Source organism: Hirundo rustica, chromosome 14, assembly GCF_015227805.2.
Source record: "Hirundo rustica isolate bHirRus1 chromosome 14, bHirRus1.pri.v3, whole genome shotgun sequence".
NCBI lineage: Eukaryota > Metazoa > Chordata > Aves > Passeriformes > Hirundinidae > Hirundo > Hirundo rustica.
In genome coordinates this window covers 9,109,545-9,134,509 of record NC_053463.1, presented here as the reverse complement: position 1 = coordinate 9,134,509, position 24,965 = coordinate 9,109,545, and the positions used below count along the sequence as shown (strand labels likewise).

Here is a 24,965-nt window from a genome sequence, read left to right as displayed (position 1 = left end):
AACACAAGAGGTGAACAGCAGTTCAATTTGCTCAGCTTGAACATTGCAAAGTGAGCAGTTAAACCTACTGCTCCCAGGAAGGACTTCCCTTTTGCAGCCAATCAGCAGCTGGCTCAAGAACATTTCCCACACTGAAAATTAATCAAGATAAAAATACAATGAACTGAGCTCCAGCACAAATAATGAATTCCCATTATTTGATTACAGTGACATCAGAAAGCCTGAAAACAAAAAACTCAGTTAAACATGGGAATGCCTCAGATGCAATTCTAACCCTGTGGTTCAAGAAGTGCTTATTTTACATTTCAAGAAAATATATGATCAACAGTATCCCTGTGCAAAAAACCTAAAAAACACAGCTGAGAAAAAGATCTAATGGAGAAAACAGGCATTTAACATTTTCTCCTACCTTCATATGTATGTAACAAATATAAATCAGTCTCATTTCTCCTGTATTCCTGTGCTCCTGCTGTTTTATAAACTTCTCCTTCTCCTCCTTTTCTGCGACATTTTGGCAATTGAAAATTATTTACAGTGTAGAACATGATGGGGGAAGGGGGAGCAGAAATCACTTGCAAGCCTGTCTCTTTCTGCCTTTAAACATGCTCAAGAGATTTCTGGTTTTTTAAGGGCAGAGGAGTATCTTTTTCCATTAGTAAGAAAGGTTGGACTACATACTGTAACTTGTGCAAGTTCTACATCTGAAAAGACCATACCTGGTGAGATGTATGGCAGGAGCAGTTCTGACAAATACAAACCACTGAATTCATGTGAGTGGCTGCAATGCCCCTGATGAAGTCTGTGGCCATTCTCTTGACTGACCTAGAGCTCTTTTTTGACATAAACTGATACTGATGCACTACTCTGCAGAGAAATTAAGGAGGGGATTGCAGTTTTCTGAAGTCCACGTTAGGGAAGATAAATAGGCATGGAACCATGGGAAAAGAAGTGCAATAAAGAAAGAAGACAAAAGGAATTACCAACACTGAACGTGCCAACTGAAAACTGTTGATAATGCTTAAAATTAATTTCCGCTTGTGCTGCAGAACTGATTCACTATTCTGACTATTCCCTGCAAGGCAGGAAGCACTGCATGAACTGCTGCGGCAAAGAAGGAAAAGAAACAAGAACTGTGCATTTATAGTTCTTTGGCATCCACACAATTCCTCCAGAGTAAAGAAAGGAAGTATATCCACCTGCTTCAATATTGGTAACACTCAAAGGTACTTCCTGCACATTTACCCACAAAAGACACACTTGCATCCTATTTACAGTGGACATATCACACTATTTCCATAGGAAAAAAAAAAACAGTAAACAATAAGCAACTTTGCTTAAGAAACCAAACTGGATATACTGCTTGTGCTGATGAAAGAATTATTTTCTAATATTACTTCTAGGTAACAAGAAACATCAGTGAATAAGTAAGAAAAGGAGGATACTCACTATGCAACTTGTTTAAATGTGAAGTATATTGAAATCTAAGGACATGAGAAATCATAGAATATGTACTCTTATTTCTGATGAGGAATTGTACATACATGATAAAAATAAGCTACTTTCAAAGTACAAAATGGGTAAGTCATAACTCCAGATTAATCCAGAACAGAACTTCAAGTCTGAACAGCTGGAGGCATTTCAGAAGGTCAAATCTCAAATTGAACAAAAAATTCCAGATCTGAGCACATTATGGGATAATTTCAGATTTACATCGAAGTTAAACCTCAGCAAAGGCCACCAAAATTTAGCACCTCACCTTCTAATGGATGAAAGTTGGTTCCATATTCTGCACACTGATGAACCAGTTTTTAAACCTTAGTAGGCTCCTTTCTATTAGGTCATGTCTCTGTCATTCCTCCCCCTGCTTTTGTTTCTGAAGTTTCTCTTTCCTATGACTGCTTTTGATATTTTATACTTCTCCTTCCTGGATGCAGAGGATTGCTTTTTGATTTAGCCAATTTATTAGCATGCCAGTTCACATGGTCTCCTTCCTATTATGTCACGTTCCTGGTTTTACTTTGAAATGGTTGAAATGCTTTGATTTGGTCTCAGACCATGTGCTAACATGAGGATCTTTAAAAACTCTCCTGGAGAGAAGTCAGGATTTCTCTGGTTTTGTGAAGTAATAACTGCCAAGAGGTAAAAAAGAACGCAAACCAAAAATCTCAAAGCATTCAATTTCAAGGGGCTGTTTCTGAATTACACTGAAAAAGATGAATTACCTCAAGTTCAGAAAACATAACGAGCACTAAAAGCTAAAAAACTATACTATACAGAGTGTGAAAAACATAGAGAAAGGGAAAAAAAAAAACCATCAGATTGAAACAGTAAGGGGTCTACAAGAAAGCTGGAGAGGGAAGGACTTGTAGTGATGGAACTACAAGGGGGAATCGCTTCAAACTGAAGCAGGATAGGTTTAGATTAGATATTAGGAAGAAACTCTTCCCTGTGAGTGCGCTGGGGCACTGGCATAGTTGCCCAGAGAAGCTGTAGCTGCCCCATCTCTGGAAATGCCAAGATGGTTCAAGGCCACCAGACTGGATGTGGTTTGGAACAACCTGGTCTAATGGGAGGTATCCCTGTCCATGGATGGGGGATCAGAACAAGATGAACTTCAAGGCCCCTTCCAACCCAAATCATTCCATGAAAAAAACAGCACTAACTCTGGAACAAAAGGAGTATCTGTGTTTTTAAGATGCATCTATATACAGGAATGAAAGAAAACCCTGAGACAGAGGTTACTAGGAATATCTGGCCTTCAGGGGAGATGGAAAAAACACAGCAAAATTGCCTAAAAATAGTTAAAAGGATAAGAAGGGAAGTACTTTTACCTTTAGCTATCCTTTCCTCCCACCTTTTATTTTTCCTGAAGTGATGTATGCTACTTTTCCTTGGTTTTGTTTCTTGTTCTTGGTAATGTCCTCAGATAGGTTTCCAAGATGCACAGCAGTTAAAGAAGCACCTTTATTTCCCCAGCCTAAACGTAACTGCCTAAACTATCACTGCCTCATTCAACACTTTAAATAGTTAACCACTAACATGTGCTGCTCATTAGCAGAGCCTTAAGCTCACCTGTATTGCTCTGTTTCTTTAAAAGGATAGCATTCAAAGCACTCTTCACCCTAAGAAGCCTTTTATTTGAGTTGTTATTGCTGTAAGCAGGAACCTAGCTAAAGGAAATGTTAATTTTTTAAGGCCATCTATGAAGTTTAAAAGCGTTCTTTTAAAGAAAATGCCCAAATAAAGAAAACTGAATGTCAGTAAGTTAAGGTGGAAAAAAATATATTCGATGGTATGAATACCCTACAGAAAACAAGCACTCTATTAATTATTTGGTAATATTACCAATCTTCATCTTTAGGGGAAGAAGAAACTTTACAGGAAGAAATTTTCTGTCCTTCAATGTCAAGAGCCATAATAAAACATATCGAAAATTGTGGTAAGGTCATGTTGCTTCAGTTTTAAATACTCTCAGAAAAGTCAATGCTTTATAGCTTTGTGCCTGTACCTTTTAGAGGCTCAGCACACCAATAGAGCTTAAAGTCTCCTGTCCATTGAAACACCTGAACCTATGGCAAGAACAAGCAGATGCACTGGAAAAAGAAACACTGCTTTGAGAAGTAAGATCCAATTCAAGCATTTCCTTAGTCATGCTAATAGAATTTGGCTCCAAACACTCATCTGGCACTTGTGCTTTCTGTTAGATCCCTACACCACAAGTATATATTTAGACATCAGCCTGGCCTCATGAAGGTGACTGAAGCTTCTTAATCATTTTTTCTTTTTAAAGCAAACCATTACTGCAAAAGCCAGTATGCTGATGCTATTACAGTTGGGGTTTTCCTGTCAAAAGACTGCTTTTGCAATGTTGTTTGGGGGCGTAAACTTGCAACGTCAAGTTTCATTTGAGAACAAAACAGCTATGTAAAGATATTTACTTGCATGTCTCACGATTATGTCATTGGGCAAAGCATTCTCTTCCTTTGTAGATTCATTTTAAATGGAGGAAAAATAAAACATTTGTCCTGCAAGAAGGTGAGGATGAGATATCTATTTAAGGTACTCTCACTCTGATGTGATGAAGGGAACAGAGCAAGAACTACAACTGTAAGCAAATAAGCTACACAGATCCAGGAAAGATGAACAGTGTGCATGTGTACACAGACTCAATCAAACAAATTGCCAACAGCATGTGTAGTCTGAAAAGAAATCTGTAAATTGAACAAAAATGTTTAAACAAGGCTGTAAGCAGTCTCAGCCCTGTGTAAACATGGAGAAGCTCTCTATTTAAAATTAATGTATATGCTTAACAGACAATTATAACCCAAACAAAGTCAACAGGCACAAAATGAAAGCAAGGAGGATTGCAACAATGTAGTCCACACACACTGATGGCAGAGGGAACCCTGACTGTCTGTGTGGAAGGAGTGCGTTTATAAGCGGTGAAAACAAATTCCACGCTGGAACGAACAAAACTCATCGAGGCTCTGAGGCAGGGGTGAGAGTACCTTGATTTTGGCTTAGATGTGTGATCAGCATAACACGCACTTCAGCTGTAACTTTTTTAGTTTGTTTGGGTTTTTTTCTGTGCAAATTTGGTTTGTGTTTAACTTTTACAGCTACTATTTCACATAATTCAGCAAAACCTACCAGTTAGATATTCCAGTACAGCAGCCATGTACACAGGAGCACCAACACCAATCCTGTACTTCGGGTGGCCTTTCTTAATGTACCGGAGCATTCTTCCAACAGGGAATATGACCCCAGCCTTTGCGGAGCGGGAAGTCTTGGTTGACTTCTTCTTTCCACCCCTGCTGGACATCTTGTCTGTATCAGGTCTGAAACAGCACTCTATATTTAGGAAGAAAGAAAAAATAAAGGAACAAAAGGTAAAAGGTTATTAATAAGGACTGATACTGTAAGACCACACACTGAATTCCAAGGCAAATCAGCATTTTGGGGTAGGCAATGAATTAGAGTGTTAAAACACACACAAGTTGTCTTTTTAGAGTATACACATCAAGAACCTAAAATAATTTCCCACAGAATGTTTACTCCCCATTGTAATTTGGCATAAATTTATACAGAAAATATATAGAACAAGTTATTTCCTAAAAATCTACTTTCCTGAAATTCCTATCAGATTAAACCCAATATCATTAATGGAGCAAAGAGCGATAAGTACCGGATTTAAAACAGAACTTCTGAATTGAAGCAGAGGATGCTTTCTGCGAGAAGACTGACACAACCCCCGATCTCCATGAAAACCATTTGAAAGGGCATTTGAACAGCTGTAGTAGGGCAGTTATGTTCATGCATAATTTCATTCCAAACAAAGAGAAACTGTATCCACTAAAGCTTCCATAACATGTATTTGCCTCCTTTAAAAAACTCGATTTTCCAGATGTTTGAGAACTGACAGAACAAAGGCCTGGATGGCAAAATACATCTCCTGTACAGTAAATGTTCTATTTTTTGAAAAATCTGAAATGACCCCCTTGAGATTTGAATCTACCAAATCTCAGCCATCTCCACACATTCCCTCCAGGAATCTGACGATCTTCTATCTGCCACCTTTCCCTAAGAGCACAGCGATCTGAACACTCAGCACGTATCTGACAACTGTATCTGTTTATCTCACTGGGGGAACCTACTGCTGATACAGCTGTCAAACATATTCTGTCCTCTCTTTGATTTCTGCTCAGGCTGTAAATAGAAACTGACAAATCCAAAGAGGTGGAGGGTTCACAGGCTCTCAAGGTGTCTTTGAAGGTTTAGGCAACTCACTGGGTTTTGAAATTACCTCAGAGGAAAGGAGACTCCATCTCCCCATCTCTCCCCTCCCTCACATCTGAACTCTAGGGAAACCAGTGAAATGCATGAGTGATACACACACACACACATCTGTGCATCCCACTTCTTCCCTTGCTTCACAAATCCTACCTAACACACACGCAAACTCACTGATGTGTTTATACACTCCGCAATGAAACCCCCTTTAATCCTGCTTTCCCATCACACCATTTCTCTACGTCCCCTACTTTTTGCTTGTTTATTCTGAATTCTCTCCTAAGCTTCAAGAACCTAACTGTATTTCGCACATGCCTGAATCTACAATGGAGTGATCTCAGAATTAGGCAAAACAGGTTCCTCAGTCCCACTTCTAGGTATTGCAATTTCTGTTCTGCGCTGACACATCCTGCAGTCCTTCAGTTCTAAATGAGTCAAGATTCATGCTACATAATTGCCAAACAATGACAAGTCAGGACAGCTAAAGGAACACGAGTATCAGAGGGTTTTTTTTTTCCTTTTCATTTCCACATTCCATTCATCAGAATCTACACCTGAACAGCACATTAAGTAAATTAAATGCAATGGGTTTACTGTTTTTTAAAGCGAAACAAAATAACCTCATCTTTGTAGATCAGATGAAAGTCACACTACAGTTAGGAAACTCATGTTCAGAAACAGATAGGAATCTTTGGAAAGAGGAAGCCATCAAAAGGGCTCCTCCTTTCATCTGCAGTGGACTAGCTCTGTAACAATCTGTGAAGAAGAGGACAAAAGCCAATTTTCTTGCCTTGAGAAATGACCCAAATGCAGCTCACCAATAATTTAAAAAATATCCACTTAATTGCATTTTCTCATTTAGTTAGCTCTGTCTTTGTTAGCAGGAAGGCTGGGTGGGGCTTTGACTTGTCTATAGACCTTCTGCCAGGAATTATTTTCATATTTCATAATCCATTTTCATCAACAGTACTAGGGATGTTTAACCTCAAATGTTAAGAGGTTCATTGAATCAAACACCACGGAAAGGGGCATAAGAAATATCTGTGCTGCCCTGCAGTATATTTGGTTTGTAACTGAGAGGTCAATGATGAAAACCATAATTTTTTCTAGTGAAAGCCTGCAAGCCTTAAGCAGTAAACTTTTATTAATCATTTAGTGTGTTTATGGGATATCAGAACAGCTGGAGCAGAATAAGAAAATCCTTACTTCCTAATGTTTTCTTTCTTTGGGAGAGTGTCATCCTAGCTATCAGCTTCTGTAACATTTGCACCAAAACATTAGTAAAGTAGGTAGTAATACAAAATAATACAAATCCATATGTAAAATGGTGTTGTCTTTTTCATAAACTTATTTTATAACCTCTGCAAATTATGCAGGTAATTTCTCTCTTTATTTTATGCACTTGGACACATTACTCACACTAATATTTAGGATACCCTGGCCCTATCTTGACAATTCACCTGACCCCCTTATATGGAACATTAAAGACCTTTCTAGCTGTAAGTTTATTTCTGAGGAGAAACTTTGAATCCGAAAGGCGCTGGTGCACGGGGTCGCATAATGAATAAACCAAGAACTTCTGAAACTCTTAGTATTAAAGGTGAAATGTGATACAGATGAGTTTCAGACCTTCCCATCTCAAGGATCCCATTCCTACATGTGGCAAATCACTGGATGTTTAGATTGTTTAGATGTTGGGGGTGGAGGGAGGAAAACTGCAATTAGGTTTCAAATACTACTTTACTGTTACCAATCAGGTAATTTGGAAGGTGAAAGTGAGAGCTTGGCATGGAAACCTTTTTCAGAGCTTAATTGTGCATTCAGGATCTTTACTTTGCAGAACCTGTTTGTCCTGTCTTTAAGCTGCAGGATGGCCCAACCAACTCTCAAATGTCTCTTCTCTATTTCTAGTTCTCCACCGAAAAAGGGAAGGGAAAGAGATTTCACATGCAAAAGCCACAAGAAAATGTATTGAGGTGAAATGTAAAAAGCATGGCAACAGATCAAAAACCAAAGAAAGCTGTGTGCCTCACATGCTCCAAAATGGTTTATCTTTGTACCACCAGAAACTCTGGAATGCTGCCAACACTAATGAACTAGAGCTGTTTGCTGAGTCACTGGGAGCCCACAGATCACAGAGGCAACCGAAGACAACCTTATCACACGCATCATAGTTCAGACAAGATTTGAGCAGTATAATAAAAGTAAGTAAATATATTTTTTTAAAAATCACAGTCAGTGGACCAGTACATTCTTTCTTCTGCCCTGTCTTTGCAATGGAATTATTGAGAACTTTACCAAATACATTACAAAGTCTCCAAAGATTGGACAATAAAAAGATTTTGTTTCAATGTGAGAGTTCACAAAATTATCACTGTGATAATCAGGGGATATCACTGAGGAGTCAAGTATCTAAGTTCACCTTTGACTTCAAATCAAATTTAACACTATGTTCTTCAGTGGCTCTGCTGTGCTTGGACACAGATTACCCTAGATACAGAATTTAGCACTTGATTCACAGCCTTTTGAAACCCCTTAAAGACTGTGGCAAGATTCACACCGCTTTCTAAGATCTCCAACTGCATAAACAAGATTTGATGGTGTATTAATTGGGTCACAGCAAAGATTCAAGCTACAAGGCTCCTCTGCTTTCACGTCTTTGCAAGCCGGAAATACGTATCCTAAGAAACGACTTTAAGGTGTAGTGATGAAATCAGCATAATTATCATTTATCTCTTTGAAATTGGCTGGAGTAACTCTGGTTGGCCATATTTGTCTGTGTGAAGACAGATATTCTTCTGAACCACACTTTCAAATGCCATCTTCCTCAAATGCACATAGGCATCTGTTTTTCTGAAAGATTTAACATCACATAATTCTTAAAGTACAGCCTGAACATCCTGGTAAAGCGATACCCAAATTCCAAATACCAGCACTTCATTAGTTCAGTTGATTTGACACTTTGATCAAACAGCAGTAATAAACCCAGTCTGTTATTAACAGTTTTCAGGTACTGGTTCTTAATGACTAAACAAATTACTATGAATCTTACTGCTGTCAGAGAGAAGCTGTTCTGATCGTTGGCTTACACTGGTATATTAACTGCACTCAGCAAAGAGATGATTCAATTTAGATCTACATCATCATATCAGTAAGTAGTGGAATCCAGGAGATCATTATTACAATAGGAAAAATACTAAGACATACTAATTATTTTTCTTTTCTTTCAGTACAAAGACTAAGCTGGAAAGTTCATTTTTGTATCACAAGAGATTAACTGCAATACTATTTTCTTTCCATTGTTTCAAAAGATTAACAACGTAAGTGCCGCCATCCTCTCTTAAATCTATTTATGTCCCACAATAATAGCCACTCTCTGATCTCTTGCTGAAAAGGTGCATTTGACTTTGCTGTGACAATGAACTTGCTCTGTTCTTAGCGAATCAGAAGCTATTCTGGCATATTTATAAAATGGATAGAATGATCTCCAATACTTGCCTGGCACAACAGTGTCTCTGCCTGGCACTGTGGTTTCTAGGTAAAACAGTACTAAAAAGAGCCAATCACTCAGTTATCATTTGATCTGATGTGATTTCAAACTTTAGCTCAAGCACTAACACTTTGAGGTCTGAAAGAGACAGAAGAGTGAAACCAGTTGTAAAACAGTTGTTCCAAAACTCCATTAACTTCTCATCTGAGAAGGCAGTACCAAACATTTATTTTCATCTGGAAGACCAAGAGAACATTCCTCATCTAGGAATGACCAATAGGTGAACAATACATTCTGTTGAAGATTAAGACAATTAAAATTCCTATAGCAGTAACATAAAGGATGGGAAAAAGAGGAATAACATTTTCACAAAATCCCTGTGCTAAACAAAATACTGTTGCACAATTGTATTCAACTGGCAGAAGCCCCTCCTTCCCACAGTGGGTCTGAAACACTAAAACAAATACCCCTTAATGGGCAAGCCTCCACTAAGAACAGTGCTGGGAGTGTGACAAGAGTTTCTGTTGGGCATCCTGCCACCAATAGCCAGGAAAACGTAAATACAATTGTCTTCATTGACCACTGCTGGGAGAACTCGTCTGAAATAACCATTTATACATTATAGGTGTTTTGTACACTAGATAGCATAAAAATTTATAGAGGGCCTTAAGTCACTGGACTATTTGTGAATCCAATGCAGTAAAACTCTTTAAAATAACATTTTGAAAACAACATTGTCCCTCGACATTTTTGTAAGAAAATAAAAACATAATAAAGAATTCATGTGGATGCTTCCAAGACAAAATCCAGATGCAGAACAAAACTTAAAATAGGTATTATAGTGCTGAGAGAAGGGACTGTGAGAACTTGACCCATCAAGGAGGTCACGAATGCTGTGATTCTTGCATCACTCCCGGAACAAGGACCATGAGCTGAATTCTGACTGTCCTGTCTTTAGAATGGGTCTGGGTAAGGAACTTTATGATAGCTTCTTTATGTGCTCACAGCATCTTTCCCTACCAAGCAAGCTAGTCAGCCCTGCAGTCTTTCCACAAGCGCTGCATTTTTCTTCTGCAATTTTACCTCTTGAGATGACAAAACCTAATGCTCAGCACTACCCACAGGGCCAACATTTCCTCTCCCAATGGAGGATCTGTCTGGAGTTTTTTTTCTCCTCTTGTGGCATCAGTTCCAGATCGCTGCCCCTTTATTCCTACTTAATAACCTTGCTGGGGAAGGACTACTTTTTCTGTGGAACAGACAGCAGGCCTTGATCCTAGCTGACAGAGTTGCACAAAAAATATTTCTGCGCTTCTCTGAGAGCAAAGGTTCATGACTGTTTTTCCACAGTGTGATTATATCACCAACCTTATCAAGAGAATATCTTTTATCAAAGCTCATTGCTATGCATTGGCAGAACTAGGCAACTCCTAAGAACAAATTTAAACACACCGGTTTCTTTCAAGACTCAGCTTGCAGTGGTGGACTTCTCTTTTTGCTCATGCTGATCTACAAAATAAGCAGTGCTTAGACACTTTACCGACTTTTCTGTCATTACGCCAAATTCTAGTCTTGCCACCAGGTTTTAGATCAGCTATGGCTTAATCTACACTGTCAACATTTGGCTTTACTGGCCATCAGAAGGGTACAGCACACACAGTAAAGCGAAGTTGCTCTTTAGAAACCCAAAAGACCTAGATTTCAGTGCTAAAGGTTATGAAACATAATGCAACAAAACAACCTAAAACCATTACTAAGTAAACAATGTAACTCCTTTCTTTCACAACACTTAAAAAAAAATAGCCTCAAACTCCCAAACACACTGGGTAGTTTTCTAGGGACTACTTGATGCAAAACCTTTCATACCCAACTGCATGAAAACATAACTTTCAAAGCAACTGTATTTGTCTTGTTCCAACATAAGTCTTTCAACTCTGGGCTGTCCCTGCAAACCCAGGTACTGTTTTTATTAATTGCACTCTTGCTCTCCTTCACTCATTTATTTCTTTTACTCTTCAGAATGGGGGATGCAGTGGATCTGCCAAGTTCTCTACAGACCTGTTGCTAAGTGACAGCCACACAGTCCTGGGGAAAAAATGGTTGTTCACTTGCATGGTCAAGAGATAAATAACAAGTTTCATCCAAGTATATTTCAACAAGCCTCCTTTGACCTCTACAAATGAAGCAACCTCAGCTTTACACCACCCCACTTTCATAGGAGCTAGTTTCAACTGCTGGCTACAGACACAATTTTATGGGCCTTCTATAAATTACTTTTAAAGACTTCAGAAAAAAGTAAAGAATTACAGGGAGACGCAAATCACAGAAGCAGTCTGTTGCCCTCACTGTCTCCTACACGCACAAACACGTCAGCCTCGACTCTCAGTGCCAGCGCTCCTGTGCCGGAGCCGGTGCGGAGCTCAGGAACCTGCATTCACCTGCGCCCTGCAGTACTCGCAGTCCCCTCCGAGGAACACCCACACCCAGACAGTCCCTATGGGCTGCTCAAATCCTGCAGGCAGACATATTGCAGCCTCTCCAAGAAGTGACAGTCCTAAAAAGAATAAGGAGCCCCGTTTCCAGACAAACATTTATTTTTACTACTCTCAGAAGCCTCTGCTTACGGTTTAAAATACATCATTCGGCTTTTTAAAATTAAGTCATTCACACGAGGCAGTTAACTTTTACACCACGGGTTCTTCATCCCGAAGTGAAACAGACGGAAAACGCGTCCTGCTGTTTTTTGCCTTGTGCTTTTCGCAGTCTCCCTCGATTATCCTCCCCTGCCCGGCGACCCGCGGTGGGGACGACGAGGATGGAGCCCGTCGGTGCGCGGAACAGCAGGGACGTGGGGGACCGCGGCTCCACACCCCCGGCCGCTCCTGCACCCCCGCCGGGCTCCTTCCAGCCCCACACCGTCATTCCATCGCGGATTCCATGGAAATACAGCCCCACTGCCACCATTTCGCGGGGCGCGGGTGGATCGCCCGGCTTCACCCGAGCCACAGCGAGAAACAGCTGAACTGACTCCCGGTTTCTCTCAGAGGAGGGGACCGGCACCCCTGCGTCCCACAGCGCGCCCGGCCGGCTCGGGGCCCCCCCAACCGCCGCCGGGTGTCACCGCGCCGCGACAGAGCCCCCCGCGCCCCCTCCTTCCCGCAGGGCGGGCGGAGCACGGCGGCGACTTACGGCGCGGGCAAGATGTCTCCGGTCGGCCGGCGGCGGCCCGGCTCCCCTCCCCGCTGCCGTCCCCGCTGCCGCTCCCGCCGCTCCGCTCCGCCCGCGGGGCCACCGGGATCGGCTGGACGGGCTGGCGGAGCTCCCACAATGCCCCGCGCGCCCGCGCGTCACATCCACCGCCCGCCCCTCGCGGTGGGGCCGCCTCACGATCCCGCACGATCCGGAGCGGTGCCTCACGATTCCCTCACGGTCTCCCCACGATCTGCTCCCAGTCCTACACGATCCACTGACGGGTCCCCTCACGGCTGGGCCAGCGGTGCCGCGATCCCGGCGGTTCCCAGGGGCTCTCCTGCCTCTCCTCCCGCCCGCACGGGCCCCAGGCGGCAGCTGGCCCGGGCCGGCTGTTGAAAAGCCCGGTCCGTGCGTGGGGCCGGGCTTTGGCACCGCGGCCTCCGCAGCTGCTGCCGGCCGAGCCATTGTGTACAAAAGTGTTCGCTCCCAGATTTTCAGGACGGGGAGGTCTGAGCGAGGGGTTCGCGCTGTGCTTCTCCGAAGAATGAAGCTCATGGAGGGAAGAGAATGAGTAGCTGGGTTGTTCCGTGAGGGGCACGCACTTTCTTCCTCGTGCAATACAAAAATGGCTCAGTGCCATTTTACCAAGGCCCCAGATGGAGCCTTTGTGCATGGGCCACACGGATGTCCTTGAGCTCACCTTGCTAGGGTGGTAGCGCTGGGTTGCCGCTGCCCCTTGCCCCCACGCCCTGTGCCAGACCGAGGATTCAGTCCCTTTTCCACCTGTCCTCTCCTGCCTCGCCCACCGACTGCCAGGGGAAAAGAGGAGCTGCCGCAGCAGATCCTGGCTGCAGGACAGACAAGTCACAACAGACTGCCGTTGTGTTTACAATGGTGGGACTGGAAGCAGCTGGAGTTTGACTCCGGGAAGATCCCTGGCTTGCTAATGCTCCCAGGCTCTTGTGTCACTGTCATTTGAATGGAGCATCCTAGTTCTTCAGTACCCAAAGCAGAATGCCAGCTCATAGCCTCCTCCTTAGTATCCCTTGCTGTTCTTTCATGGGTAGAACTGCACTAGGTGACAAGTTGCATAATACCATTACTACTAGATGACAAAGAGTTTCTCTCCCGCTCTTCTCATCAACCACTCTGAAGTCCAGCTCTCCTTATTTTACTTAGTATCACAGGGCCTTTGTCATACAAAATAGCAGAAAAGGAGAGGAGGGTTTAAAAGGAAAAACAAAAACAACAACAACAACAAAAAACCAAAAAGCAAAAAACCAAACAGGGGCGTGGCGACTGCCTATGTAAAATCTGTGGCTGGTCTGAGAAATATCCCTTCAAAAATATTTCGGGCATTATAATTGTGGTGCTCTCATCCGTCTAAATGGCCAGACCTTGTGTGGTTTTTAACATCGCTATACTGAGTGTGTCCCACGAGACATCTCTCATTACTTCTCAGTGCACTTAAGAGTCAAATGCAGCCTAGTCCTGACTGCACTGCTGAGTGCTAATGGTACCCTGCATGCCATGCACTGGGGCAGTTTTGCCTAACAAAGGCTCCCTGCTGGGTACGTGCCCTATAGTCCCTGATTGCCCTTAGCCCAGGGATATGGATACAGTCCTTACAAGGCCATCTGCTGCGGCACTTCTTATGCAGCTGAGGGCACACTCGGCTCTCCCTGTGTTCCTATCCACACACATCATCTCCTTCCCACCTCCTCCTCCTCCTCTGCGTTGCCCCACTCCCTTCTTGTTCTGTCTGTTGCCCCGACAGAACTGGTCCTCTAATGCTTGGCTCTTCACACTCTGTTTTCCTGTCACCCACACAAGCTTTACTTAAATAAAACAAATCCAACAAAACAAAAAACAAACCCAAACCACAAAACCAACCCTCCCCCAAATATCTCTGTTATGAGCTGCAAAGGCCCATGTAAAATTAAAGAATGCACAATGTTGTCTAATGGCATTGATGGAAGGCTGCAAGGGGTAGGGAGTTGTGGGTTATAACTAGATGATCTTTAAGGTCCCTTACAACCCAAAGGGTTTCTATGCTCTTCTGCTATCATTGTTCATTTTGTCTGGTTTGAAGGGGCATCTGTGGATTTTATGCTTTTGAGGAAAGCCTTCAAACCTTCCAATTTTAACTTTCAAAGCCTTCTCAGTTGGTGAGAATTTCTGATGTGGGAGCTGCCTGAGTTTGCAGAGGGCCTGAACAATTTGTCCATGGAATAGGATGCTAGCATGAAGACTGCTGTTGATAATGTGTAATGTTAGCATTGACTGGCTTACCTCCCACCAAAACACAGATTTATCATGAGCATCTGCAGGGTCTGCAAAGACTGCCCATTTTGAAAGCACACAATATGTCATGACTGTCTAGAAGTTTCTACAAAAGCCTGTGAAACTACACTACATGGACTACCTCACTAAAACAAACTTTGGCTTAGATTTTGTTCTCTTTGGCGGTTGTGATGTATTTATTTATATACAGAATGATAAAAAGCACCTTTCCAGGGTTCCACTGTCTTTATTTCCAATATAAACAGTTCATATTCTTACATTTATTTACTCTGATTTTATTTTGACACTCAGATTCTATAATCAAGTCTACCAACCTCTAGGGACTATTTGCAGGAGAAAGTTCTGAGTGATTGAGAATACAAACACTTAACCTGTTTATGCAGCAGAGGTGGTGGAGAAGGAAATATCACCTGGGAGGGGGCAGGGCAGCGTGGGAAGGGCTGTGGCCGAGGGTAATCCTCTTAAATGTAGATAAGCATTTTCACCTCGGGATAGCTATCCTAATTCTAAATGCGTCACCTCTTTTGTCACTGCTATTTGTTTGTTGTGTGTTTATTGGCTACGGAGAATGCATGTCCTAGGTTACTGCAGGTTACTGAAATATTCCTTCAGGATGTTGTGTGCCTAACCAGCAGATCCCTACTGTTTTCCTTCAACCTTCACATGGTCTAAAGGAAATACAGATTCCTCAGGCATGATCTGCTTCTCAGAAGGGTTTATCTGAAGCTCCTCTGGCTGCTCAGCCTCCTCTCTCTTTGCAGACCTTGTGACTAATCCATGCTTCTTAACTTCAGGTTACACTGACACAGATAAATATACCTGTGCTGTGCATCATGCTAATGACATTCTTGCCTTCACCATCAGAGGGGCACAGTGACCTCGTACAAAATCCACTCAGTGCTCATCATGCTCCTAACATGACCCACAGACCTACCGCCTGTCCCAGGGGAGTATTAGCTGTGCCTTCCAGAGGGCTGACCCTGGCCTTGCAGCAGGTTGCTGTAATCCTCTGGTGTCGTTACCATCCTGAGGAATAATGCACCACAAGACTTGAATGTGTGGGGACCAGGCCTTTGCTTTTACTTCTCTCTATTTTCCAGCCACTCTGAAGATACTCAGCTTCCCTGTTATTCAAAATCAGCCCATCAAGATCAGGAAGTTCTGCAGCTGAGGTTGCCCACAAAGTGGTGCTGGAAGCACGGTGCATATGATACCTGTTTGGTTCAGGGTCAGAGCCACCGATCTTAATGATCCCTTTTCATCTCCATTATCTAGACCGCCAGAGAATTGCAGTTTGGTTTCAGCACAGTTCAAAACCTGACAGCTGACTGTTGAACTGAGCTGCTGTTTTACACTTAGCCTTTCTTTATCTGCCATAGGTGAACAGGATTAATTCCATTTTCAAACAGTCAATCTCTGCTTTGACATCCAAGTCATGACAATTGGGATATCCTCCCTCTTCAGAACATTTCCTCCTTCCTCGACATTGTCGAGCACTGGTGACTATTAATTGCCAGGCGTGTCGTTCTGTAGCAGAAGTGCTGACTGGTGCTGATATGTTATGGTGAGATTAATACTTTCCGGGCACAAAAAGTGGATGCCTGAGATTTCTTTCTCAGACTGGTAGACAGATAAGTTAGTACCAATAATTTACTTTTTTCCAAATCTTTCTAGGCAGGCGACCTCTTATTGTTTTCCCCAAGATGATATTTGTGCAACTTTTTCAAACATATGCCATTTGTCGTTGATTTCTTCTAGAAAAAAGTCAGTTATGGAAATTTTTTATCAATGTTTATACACATGGTCAGAAAATGTTTAATTGCTTTCAAAATACTTTAAATGAAATGTCACTTAAAAAAAAAAAAAGGCAAACATCTTACATTTTTGAACTGGAAAATGAGAGCCACTATGATAACTGCACCTCTTAACACAGATTGGGAAGTTATTCACACAGATTATGGATGCTGGGACAAAAGAAAAAGCCAAAGTTTGTAAAATCATTATTAATCTGTAGATTAGGGATAATATTAACCTGCAATATAACGCATTTCAAAACCTGCTTCTTCTAAATAGAGTCTAAGTGACTTTTGATTTATAAAACCAACAGCCCAACAGCAGTACGACACGGGCATCAGGAAACATAAATGCCTCTTTCCCAGTAATATGGAAGAAGTGTGCTTTGGGACAAGCCTGATGAACCCTGGAGCACCCAGAGAACAGACACACTTGTCTGTTCCTCCTGTGGTCACAGCTGCTCCCAACATAACCTGACTCCCACAATGTCCTTTGAGCAGATCAGTTCTTTCCTTTCTTGTATTCGAAACGGCCTCTTGCATTGCTACATTTTTAATGTCAAGTGGCAGGGGAAAGTTCTGCATTATCGTGCAAAGAAAATATTAAATCCAAGAGCTATGATTTATATTATTAAGTCAAATAATTTAAAATTACTTCACATGATGATAAGCTCAATGGTTCCTGGTAGCTGGTGTAAAGCTTGGCAGAGAGTAATGTAGTAATAACTCACATTTCTTATATTTAGTTATTAGGTCCCGTTGCTCCACTACATTAATTTTCCATGTAAGCAATAGCTGTACTTGCCAGAGGGGTTTATATAATTGCAGATGGTAAGAGACATAGTTGGTAATTGCAGAAATGCAGAGGGAGATGTCCAGGAGATGATCTTCTGTTAAGATGTGGCTGTTGCTATGGAATACTTTCCTAGCTGCTGTTCTGCATGGGATTGCTATGATGCATCATTTCATATAAGAGGTTATTTTTAAAGCAGACCCATTTCTTTGCCTGCAAAAGCAAAATCAGATCACCTCTCTGAGGAATATTAATTAAAAAAGCTCCTGTGCTGGACAGCAGACATTATATAGAATATGGTTCATGAAGGAGGTAAGAGAATTATAGTCCACCATAATACCAGGCAGCAATGAAATCAGGTGCTTTCACATCCATCTCATGAGACAAACCCTACTCCTTAAGCAAAACATCTCTTGCCGATGTGAAGATCATTGGCTGTCATAGCAAACCGTAGGTTGCCAGAGGGTGATGTCGTCAGTTTAACCTGGGCTTCATAAATTCATTATATCAGAGACAGCCCGTCATTCCTTCTGTTTATTTTGAAGTATGTTCTCTGTGTGGAGGTACAGAATGAGGAAGCGATGGTGCCAGCTATTTGTGATGGACACAGGAGTATGTTCATGTCAAAAGTGCCAAGTGATGTGGTCAGCCTGGCTTTTGCTGAAGGATCCAAAGAGCGCTGGGAATGCAGTATCTGCTTGATTGCTTTGTAAGAACAGTTTCCGTCTCCATCCCCCTCTAAGAATCATGGAATCACAGAATGGTTAGGGCTGGAAGGAACCTGAAAGCTCATCTCATTCCAACCCTCTGCCATGGCTAGGGACACCTGCCACTAGGACCAGGTTGCTCAAAATCCCATCCAGCCCAGATGAACACTTCCATGGATGGGGCAATCCCAGCTTCTCTGGGCAACCTGTGCCATGGCCTCACCACCCTCACAGGGAAAAATTTCCTCTTAATATCCAATCTAAGTCTATTGTCCTATTGCTGGGGGTAAGACATCTGCCTTTGCAATAAGTTTCTATCGAGTTTTGATAAGCTCCCTTTAAGTACTGAGAGTCAATGTGGTTTCCCTGGAGCCTTCTGTTCTCCAGGTTAAACACCCCCAGCTCTCTCAACCTGTCTCTGGAGCAAAGATGCTCCAGCCCTTTGAGCATCCTTATGGGCTCCTTTGGACAGGTTAAGAAAACAGTCAGAAATTGTAAATTCAGTAATGCTGGCTCAAAAAAGCCATATGGCAGGACAATGGAAAAATTTAATTCAGTAATAAATATGACCGACAAGTTCTGGTGAATGCTTTGCTCATCTTAAAAATCTACATATTGGGAAGTGTCTGTGCCATGACTGGAGCGCATTAAATTCTTCCTATGACAATGACAGAAATACTTTAAAATGAGGAATAAACAAAGCAACATCTCCCTCTATGGGAGTCACCTGTACTGCAGCCCCAAGCTCTGGCCAGCTGAAATCTCCCGCAGTGCTGCCTTACCTGCCTGGCCAAGCCTCTGCTGCTCCTGCTAATTCCAGACAGGCTGCCTGGGCTGATGGGGTGCAGATGCTGAGGGTATGAACCCCAACTAATTATTTCTACCTAAAGTCTTCATTTCTTGACAGCTATTCAGAACCTGTAATTTTAAAGGGTTTACACATGTTAATGTGCTGGGGTTTTTTTTTTTGTTGTTGTTGTTACAGGCTTCACACTATGGTTGTCCTTACATGTGCTACTTTTTAAGGGGTAAGTAGCATCAAGCTAACAGGGTATTACCAGCTGAACAGGTCCATCCTTCTGTCTTGTTTAGATTCTGTCACTAGGCTCAATAAGAACCAGCAGGTGCCTGTAACATATATATTCTTTTGTGTGTCTGTGTTTACATAAAGCCCTACAATTCATGTCAGGATATGTTCTTCTTTTCTACTTGCTCCTTGCTAATTCATCTGATGACATTTTTACCCATTAAAAAATGGCTTATGGAAAACACTGTGGTGAATATCAGTGGGAAATGGGGCAGGGTATTTGTTTGGAAGTGCTTAGAGGGTCATTCTGAAGCTTGTGGATTAAGCAGGCAAGCAGAATTAGTCTCAAGTGTCAGTTGACCTGCCCCACAAATTGAGCTACGGAAAGTAAAGCATTCTCTGGGTGATAGTTGTGGTAAATACTTTCCAAACTATTCATGCAATATAAATACAGTCACATAAACTGTTTATTGGATAATAAATTAATATGAAATATGAATATGAAAAAATTAATATATTTTTATGCACTGTTTTGGAAAGAGAATAATCAGTGTTTGATGACTTCCTGGTTGTAGTGATTATTGTCAATGACTCTCATAGCTTGGAAATATGCCTCTTAAATTAATTTTTGATTTCCCTGTATGCCATGCACTGAATTCTCAGAGATTTCTGTCTTATTAGTATCATAACATTCTTCTAAAGTCTGGCTAGTTTTAAGAAAATAGAAGAGACGTGGTTTTATGCTAAATTACCCTTATCACACATGGGAAAATTTACTAATGCCCAACATTTTTCCTGAATGCACCTCATATTCCTAAACTGCTCTATAGTTTGTTTTTCCAACAGTTGATTTTTAGGTACTAAAATAAAAAAGAAAAACAAAATCCTGATTCTCTTTCAAGGTATGGTTTTCTAAAAACACAGGCATATAGGCATATGGAATTAAATGTGAACTCTCTGCACAAATCCCTCATTGTCACCTGTGTTCATTGTGTTCTCTGTGTGTATGTATGTGCAGCCAGTGTTCTACAGTTACTTGAAATGTATCTCTGGAAACTGGATATGGGAAACAAAACATCTGGTCACTCAAACCCCTATTCCAACCCTTCTTCTTGAAATGCATTCCCTTTTTTTTAACTGAGAGGACATTTGTTGCTTCTCCTTAGACCCATTTGCATTTCAGAGTATTTCAGGGTTATTTTTGCCAACATGTTCAAATGTGATTAGTGATTTTGCAAATCAGATCTTTAGACATGTTTCTATTAAACAGAGCTAGAGAGATCATTAATCCCTTTATAAAGTCTTGCCTGGTATTTTTCTTAATGGGATATATCATAGATCTTTCTTAAGCCCCTTAGCACTGGAAGGGGAGCATTCTTAAGCCCCTTTACCGTCTGTATGTGCAGACGATGCCATTAAGGAGCTCAGCCAGCAGGTGGAGTTTAAATTGCGTTTAAACAGCAGTTTCAGACTTAGATTAAGGTTTATCTGAAACTGCTATCGGAAATGTCTCCTATGGACACTTCTCGGAGAGCGCCGGGTTGATAAAATTTTGTCACCTGTCAGACTGTTTATATGTAGACCACATTGCTGCAGCAAATGCGACATGGGCACCTTTTATTAGTGCAAGTTTATTAACTTGCTTGCTTTAAATTTGGAGTAATGTGGAGGAGTGCTAAATAATTGTCATTATGTGTAAATAAATAATAATAAAAAAGTAATCTGTCATTTTTATGTGTAGCTGAACAAATATGGGGAGAGAAGGAGCATTCAGATGAATTGAATTCCCAATTCAAACAGTTTTATTTTTTGCCTTAATGGCAAAAAGTAGGATTAGGATAAGATCAATGTAGGATTTGATGACAGTGCTTCACTAGAAGCAGCATTAAGCACTGAAAGAGATGGAAGGGTCAGGAAGTATCTGACAAAAATCATAACACTGCACTGGTAACAATGGGAGGTAGATGAGAGCAAGGTTTATTGCATCTGTCACTGAGCTTTATTATGAACCTAATGCTGAACAACAGCCAAAGCAAGAGAGACTGGAGCTGGCCAACCCTTCTGAGCAGGATATGGCTATGGCTGGCATCTGCCTGGGAATGGAGCCAGGCTCCAAGGCTCATACCTCAATCTTAGAGATGAACTGTGCGGTCTGGCATCACTTTCATCACTTTATCTTGTGAGTTCTGGTTTGAGGTTAAAGACAGGAACTCCTTAGTAAATGCTGCTACGATAATCTACTCTGTTCTGGAGGCAGCATTTGCTGTTTTCCAGGAATCAGTGTAAGAGGTGTGTAAGAGTGTGAAGAAAAACAATGATGATTAATAGAGTTGTAAGCAGTACTGGCATCCAGGGAAGACCTTATGTCACAATTTTTAGGGAAAAAAAATTGTTACACTGTGCTGTGGTGATTTAAAGGTGAAATGTTGCATCCTTTTGGCTGGGAATGATTTGCAGAACCTCATGGAAATGGAGTCTATAAAATCTAGAGTCCTACTGGACACAAATCAAGAAGGAACACGCAGAGGAAAAGGAAAGCAAACCAGATGGGCAGATCAGGGTCTGCCAGGTTACCTTGACTTCCTCTGAGCTATGCAGGAGAAGAAGGAGAATTGGCAGCCATTGAAATCACATGATGACACAACTCGACTGCTGCAGAGACAATGTGAATTACAGGCAAAACACTGAAGCAAATTATACAGACTGAAATTTCAGTTGTAGATGCTACAGAAAAACTACTGCTTTCATCTAAACCAGTTCTATCTGGAACTAGTGATGCTGAACCTGTGACAAAGGACTCACAGGAGAGGTGCAAAGCACCTCAAAAATCATGTTCAAAGCAGAAGACGCAGGCTGGAAAAAATTTCTAGAAAATGTCCAGACGTTTGAAAGCATTGAAATGTTTTTCAGATCCTTGCATCTGAAAGTGTGCTTGTATTCTCAAATCAGTCAGCAGAATGCCCTAGGAGGGAGAAGGGAGTAACAGGAGCTCTGAAACGAACACCTCAGCACCCATAACGGATGCAGCACTAGGGAGCAGATGGACAAACTGCACCAGAGCAAAGCAGCATTAAACAAAGCCGGAGCCAGAATTTACTACCAAACACCCTGAGTTCAGTGACTACATTTCACCTGGCAAAAAGAAGAAGTTTCTCCTTACTAAGTGCCAAAAAAAGGAAAGTTGGCAACCGATGCTGGAGAAGGAGAGTGGCTGTGGCCACGGAGGCTGTCATAAATAACACCGGGAAGCGTTCCAGGGGGCAGGTCATCCCTGCCTGGGTGGGCTCAGACAGCCAGCCCTGGCTTATTCCTGCTGTCTCGCCAACTGCAAAAATTATCAGCGTTTTGCTTGCCACCTTAGAAAACCTCAGCAATCCAAGGGCCTTGATGTGGATGTGCTTTCTGCCGTAGCAGAAGGCTGACTCTGCTGATCTAAGGATATGTTCCAGTGCTGGGTCTTGTGTTTCAGTTTCACATCATCACCCTCTCATGGCTCACCAGGAGGCCACACTGAATCAGCAGCTCACTCCGCAAAGACTTTTTAAAGAAAGCTACAAAAAGCCAAGAAAATACATGGCATTCCACTCTTGAAATGATACACTATAAACAGGCTTTCAGCCTCCTGGTGCAATGCTTCATGCCTGATGTCAGCATTCTTGTGTGCTTCGGTGCTTACAGTCCCAACTTCATGTTAGCTGCCAGGATGGGAGGGAGTTACAGACATAAGGGAAGAAAAATGTGCAAAGAATGAAGACCGAGCTACTGGCAAGCTATAAACCTCCCTAAACTAGAAGTGGAAAGTTCTGGCGAGATCAGGCTATTTCTTTTTTCATTAAATAAACTCTTCTCATATTTCTGTTGGACTGGATGATCTTAATGGTCTTTTCCAAGCTAAGCCATTCTGTGATTCTATATTATTTTTCTTTCCTCAGTTTCTAAACAAAATCTATCTGCCAGTGTACAGAGTATGAGGTCAATGGGACGCACTTGAAATCAGATGGGATTCCACAAGTAATATGCTGCTTGGATTCCCACTTATTAACTGCAGTATTTCCAGCGCAATGATTTTTATTTCAGAGATCAAAAGAAATGAACAAGCATTAAAAAAAAAAAAAAAGAAAAAAAAGAAAAAAAAAAGAAAAAAAAAAAGGAGAAGTAAAGGATTCAAAGTCAAGGACAGTGAATTGCTGTACAAGATAAAAGAGGTGATGGTTCGGTAACACATGATTTCACCTTTTGAGTTGCATCTGAACCTCAATCAATCAATTCTGCAATGAACTCCAGTTTTACTTGGATTTGCTGTGTATTCTGTGTGATCTTGTCCTTTACTGCCAACACACAGCCGCTGTGAGAAAAATTGCTGTTAGAGTATTGCAAAACTAACTCCATTGTAATGTCTTTCAGTGAGGGTCAAACAAAGTTTGGTGATTTGACATTTGCCAGGGTTGAGGATTGTTTGGACAGTCACCGCAAGACTGTCAGAGACTGCTAGAAGAGGCAAGTGTTGTTTTATATATGTGCCAAAAAAATGGCAAATTGCAGCGAGGCTGGGGAGAGCAAGCCTTCACTTCATTAGTCAGTAAATTACGACAGATGGTTTTAAAATGACTTCATCAGCAGCGAGGCTTTGTTTTCTGCGGAGATCCTTGCCATCACCTCAATCTGAAGACAAAGCAGACAGTGGGGGTTTTATTATTATCACATCTTTGCTGACTCCTAGCAGTCAGAGGGAATAAGGAGGGAGGAATCTAAGGTGGGGAAATGGTCATGAAAGACGATTACAGGAGATCATCACTTTGGTTTTTAGGAAACTCACTCTTTTTTGTTAAGGACCATTGTTTCTGTACAGGAGCTCCTGCTCTCGTAGCATGAAGCTTTAAGTGTTCAGGATACCTACGGTAGCTCATCGCCACGGTCTATTGCTTTTTTGTAGTTATTCTCTTTAGGCTGAAATGTGTCCCTCCTGCTGCAAAGAGCAGCGTGGTTCCTGTGGCTGTGCTGTGCCCCCGTGCAGCTCCCCTGCAGATGGCTGCGCTGGAGGTTGCTGTGATACACACACAGCTCTGCTTTGCCACACTCCTTTCTTTAAAGCTGGGAAACAGCTCCATGGCTGCAAAAGCAGTTGTCCAGAAGGCAAAGGGCACCCCAGTTTTGCTCTCTGCCTGAGGTAATTACTGAATTAAAATGAGGAGGTTATGGTCGGTTTGCAGCGCGTGAGAATTGCTATTGACTGTTTCGAGGAGGGGATTAGAGCATGGGAAGCAAAGGGATAGAACACTACAGCTGGAATAAGCAGGTTTGATCCATTGAGGCTGCAAGAGGGTTCATCAGAAAAGAGTTTGGTGATTTTATCAAGTAAAGGCCTCTGTCAGATATGCATTCTAAAGATGTGCATCTCTCATTAGGCAGTACTTGTGGTGCATCACATGAAGTATTTATTATTTTGCCTTATAATGCTGTATATCAGTGCTCAAGATTGTGTAAAACATGCTGAAGGAGCTCACTCTCCCTGGCTCCTGGACTCCATTATCCAGACAGTATTAGCTGGGCTAAATCTATTTCTCCAGGTAGCATACAGGAAACATGGAACTATATTAAAACATTTAAATGTGCAACCTCAATTTCTCTATTTTAGTTATCAGAGCAGCTTTCAGCTCTAAAAGAAGAATTAATGTAATTAAATAAAAAGACAGTGTTAAGATAATAGAGAAACTGCAGGGAATGTAGCAGAATGTGAAGACAACCTCTGCACAGGGCAGTGATGTAGTGTGATTGTGTCTAGGACTAAGTCTGTACTTTCAAGAAGAAATAAATCCTGAATGTAGCTACAGAGCTGCCAGGGAAATGGAAATGAAGGGATGTTGGAACA

General features: G+C 41.9%; 1 protein-coding gene across 6 annotated transcripts in view; it reads right to left on the bottom strand.

Annotated features, from left to right (window-relative positions):
• The window catches only part of LOC120759056 (core histone macro-H2A.1), a 42,727-nt gene extending 30,142 nt beyond the window's left edge, over nucleotides 1-12,585 (bottom strand). For all 6 annotated transcript variants that reach the window (XM_040077918.1, XM_040077920.1, XM_040077919.1 and 3 more), the window contains exons 1-2: nucleotides 12,470-12,585; nucleotides 4,651-4,851 (exon numbers count right to left, since the gene is read on the bottom strand). In XM_040077918.1, the coding sequence (XP_039933852.1) occupies nucleotides 4,651-4,822 (172 nt within the window). In that variant the 5' untranslated portion in view covers nucleotides 4,823-4,851; nucleotides 12,470-12,585. The remainder of the gene's footprint in view (nucleotides 1-4,650; nucleotides 4,852-12,469) is intronic.
• Between the last annotated feature and the right edge of the window lie 12,380 nt (nucleotides 12,586-24,965).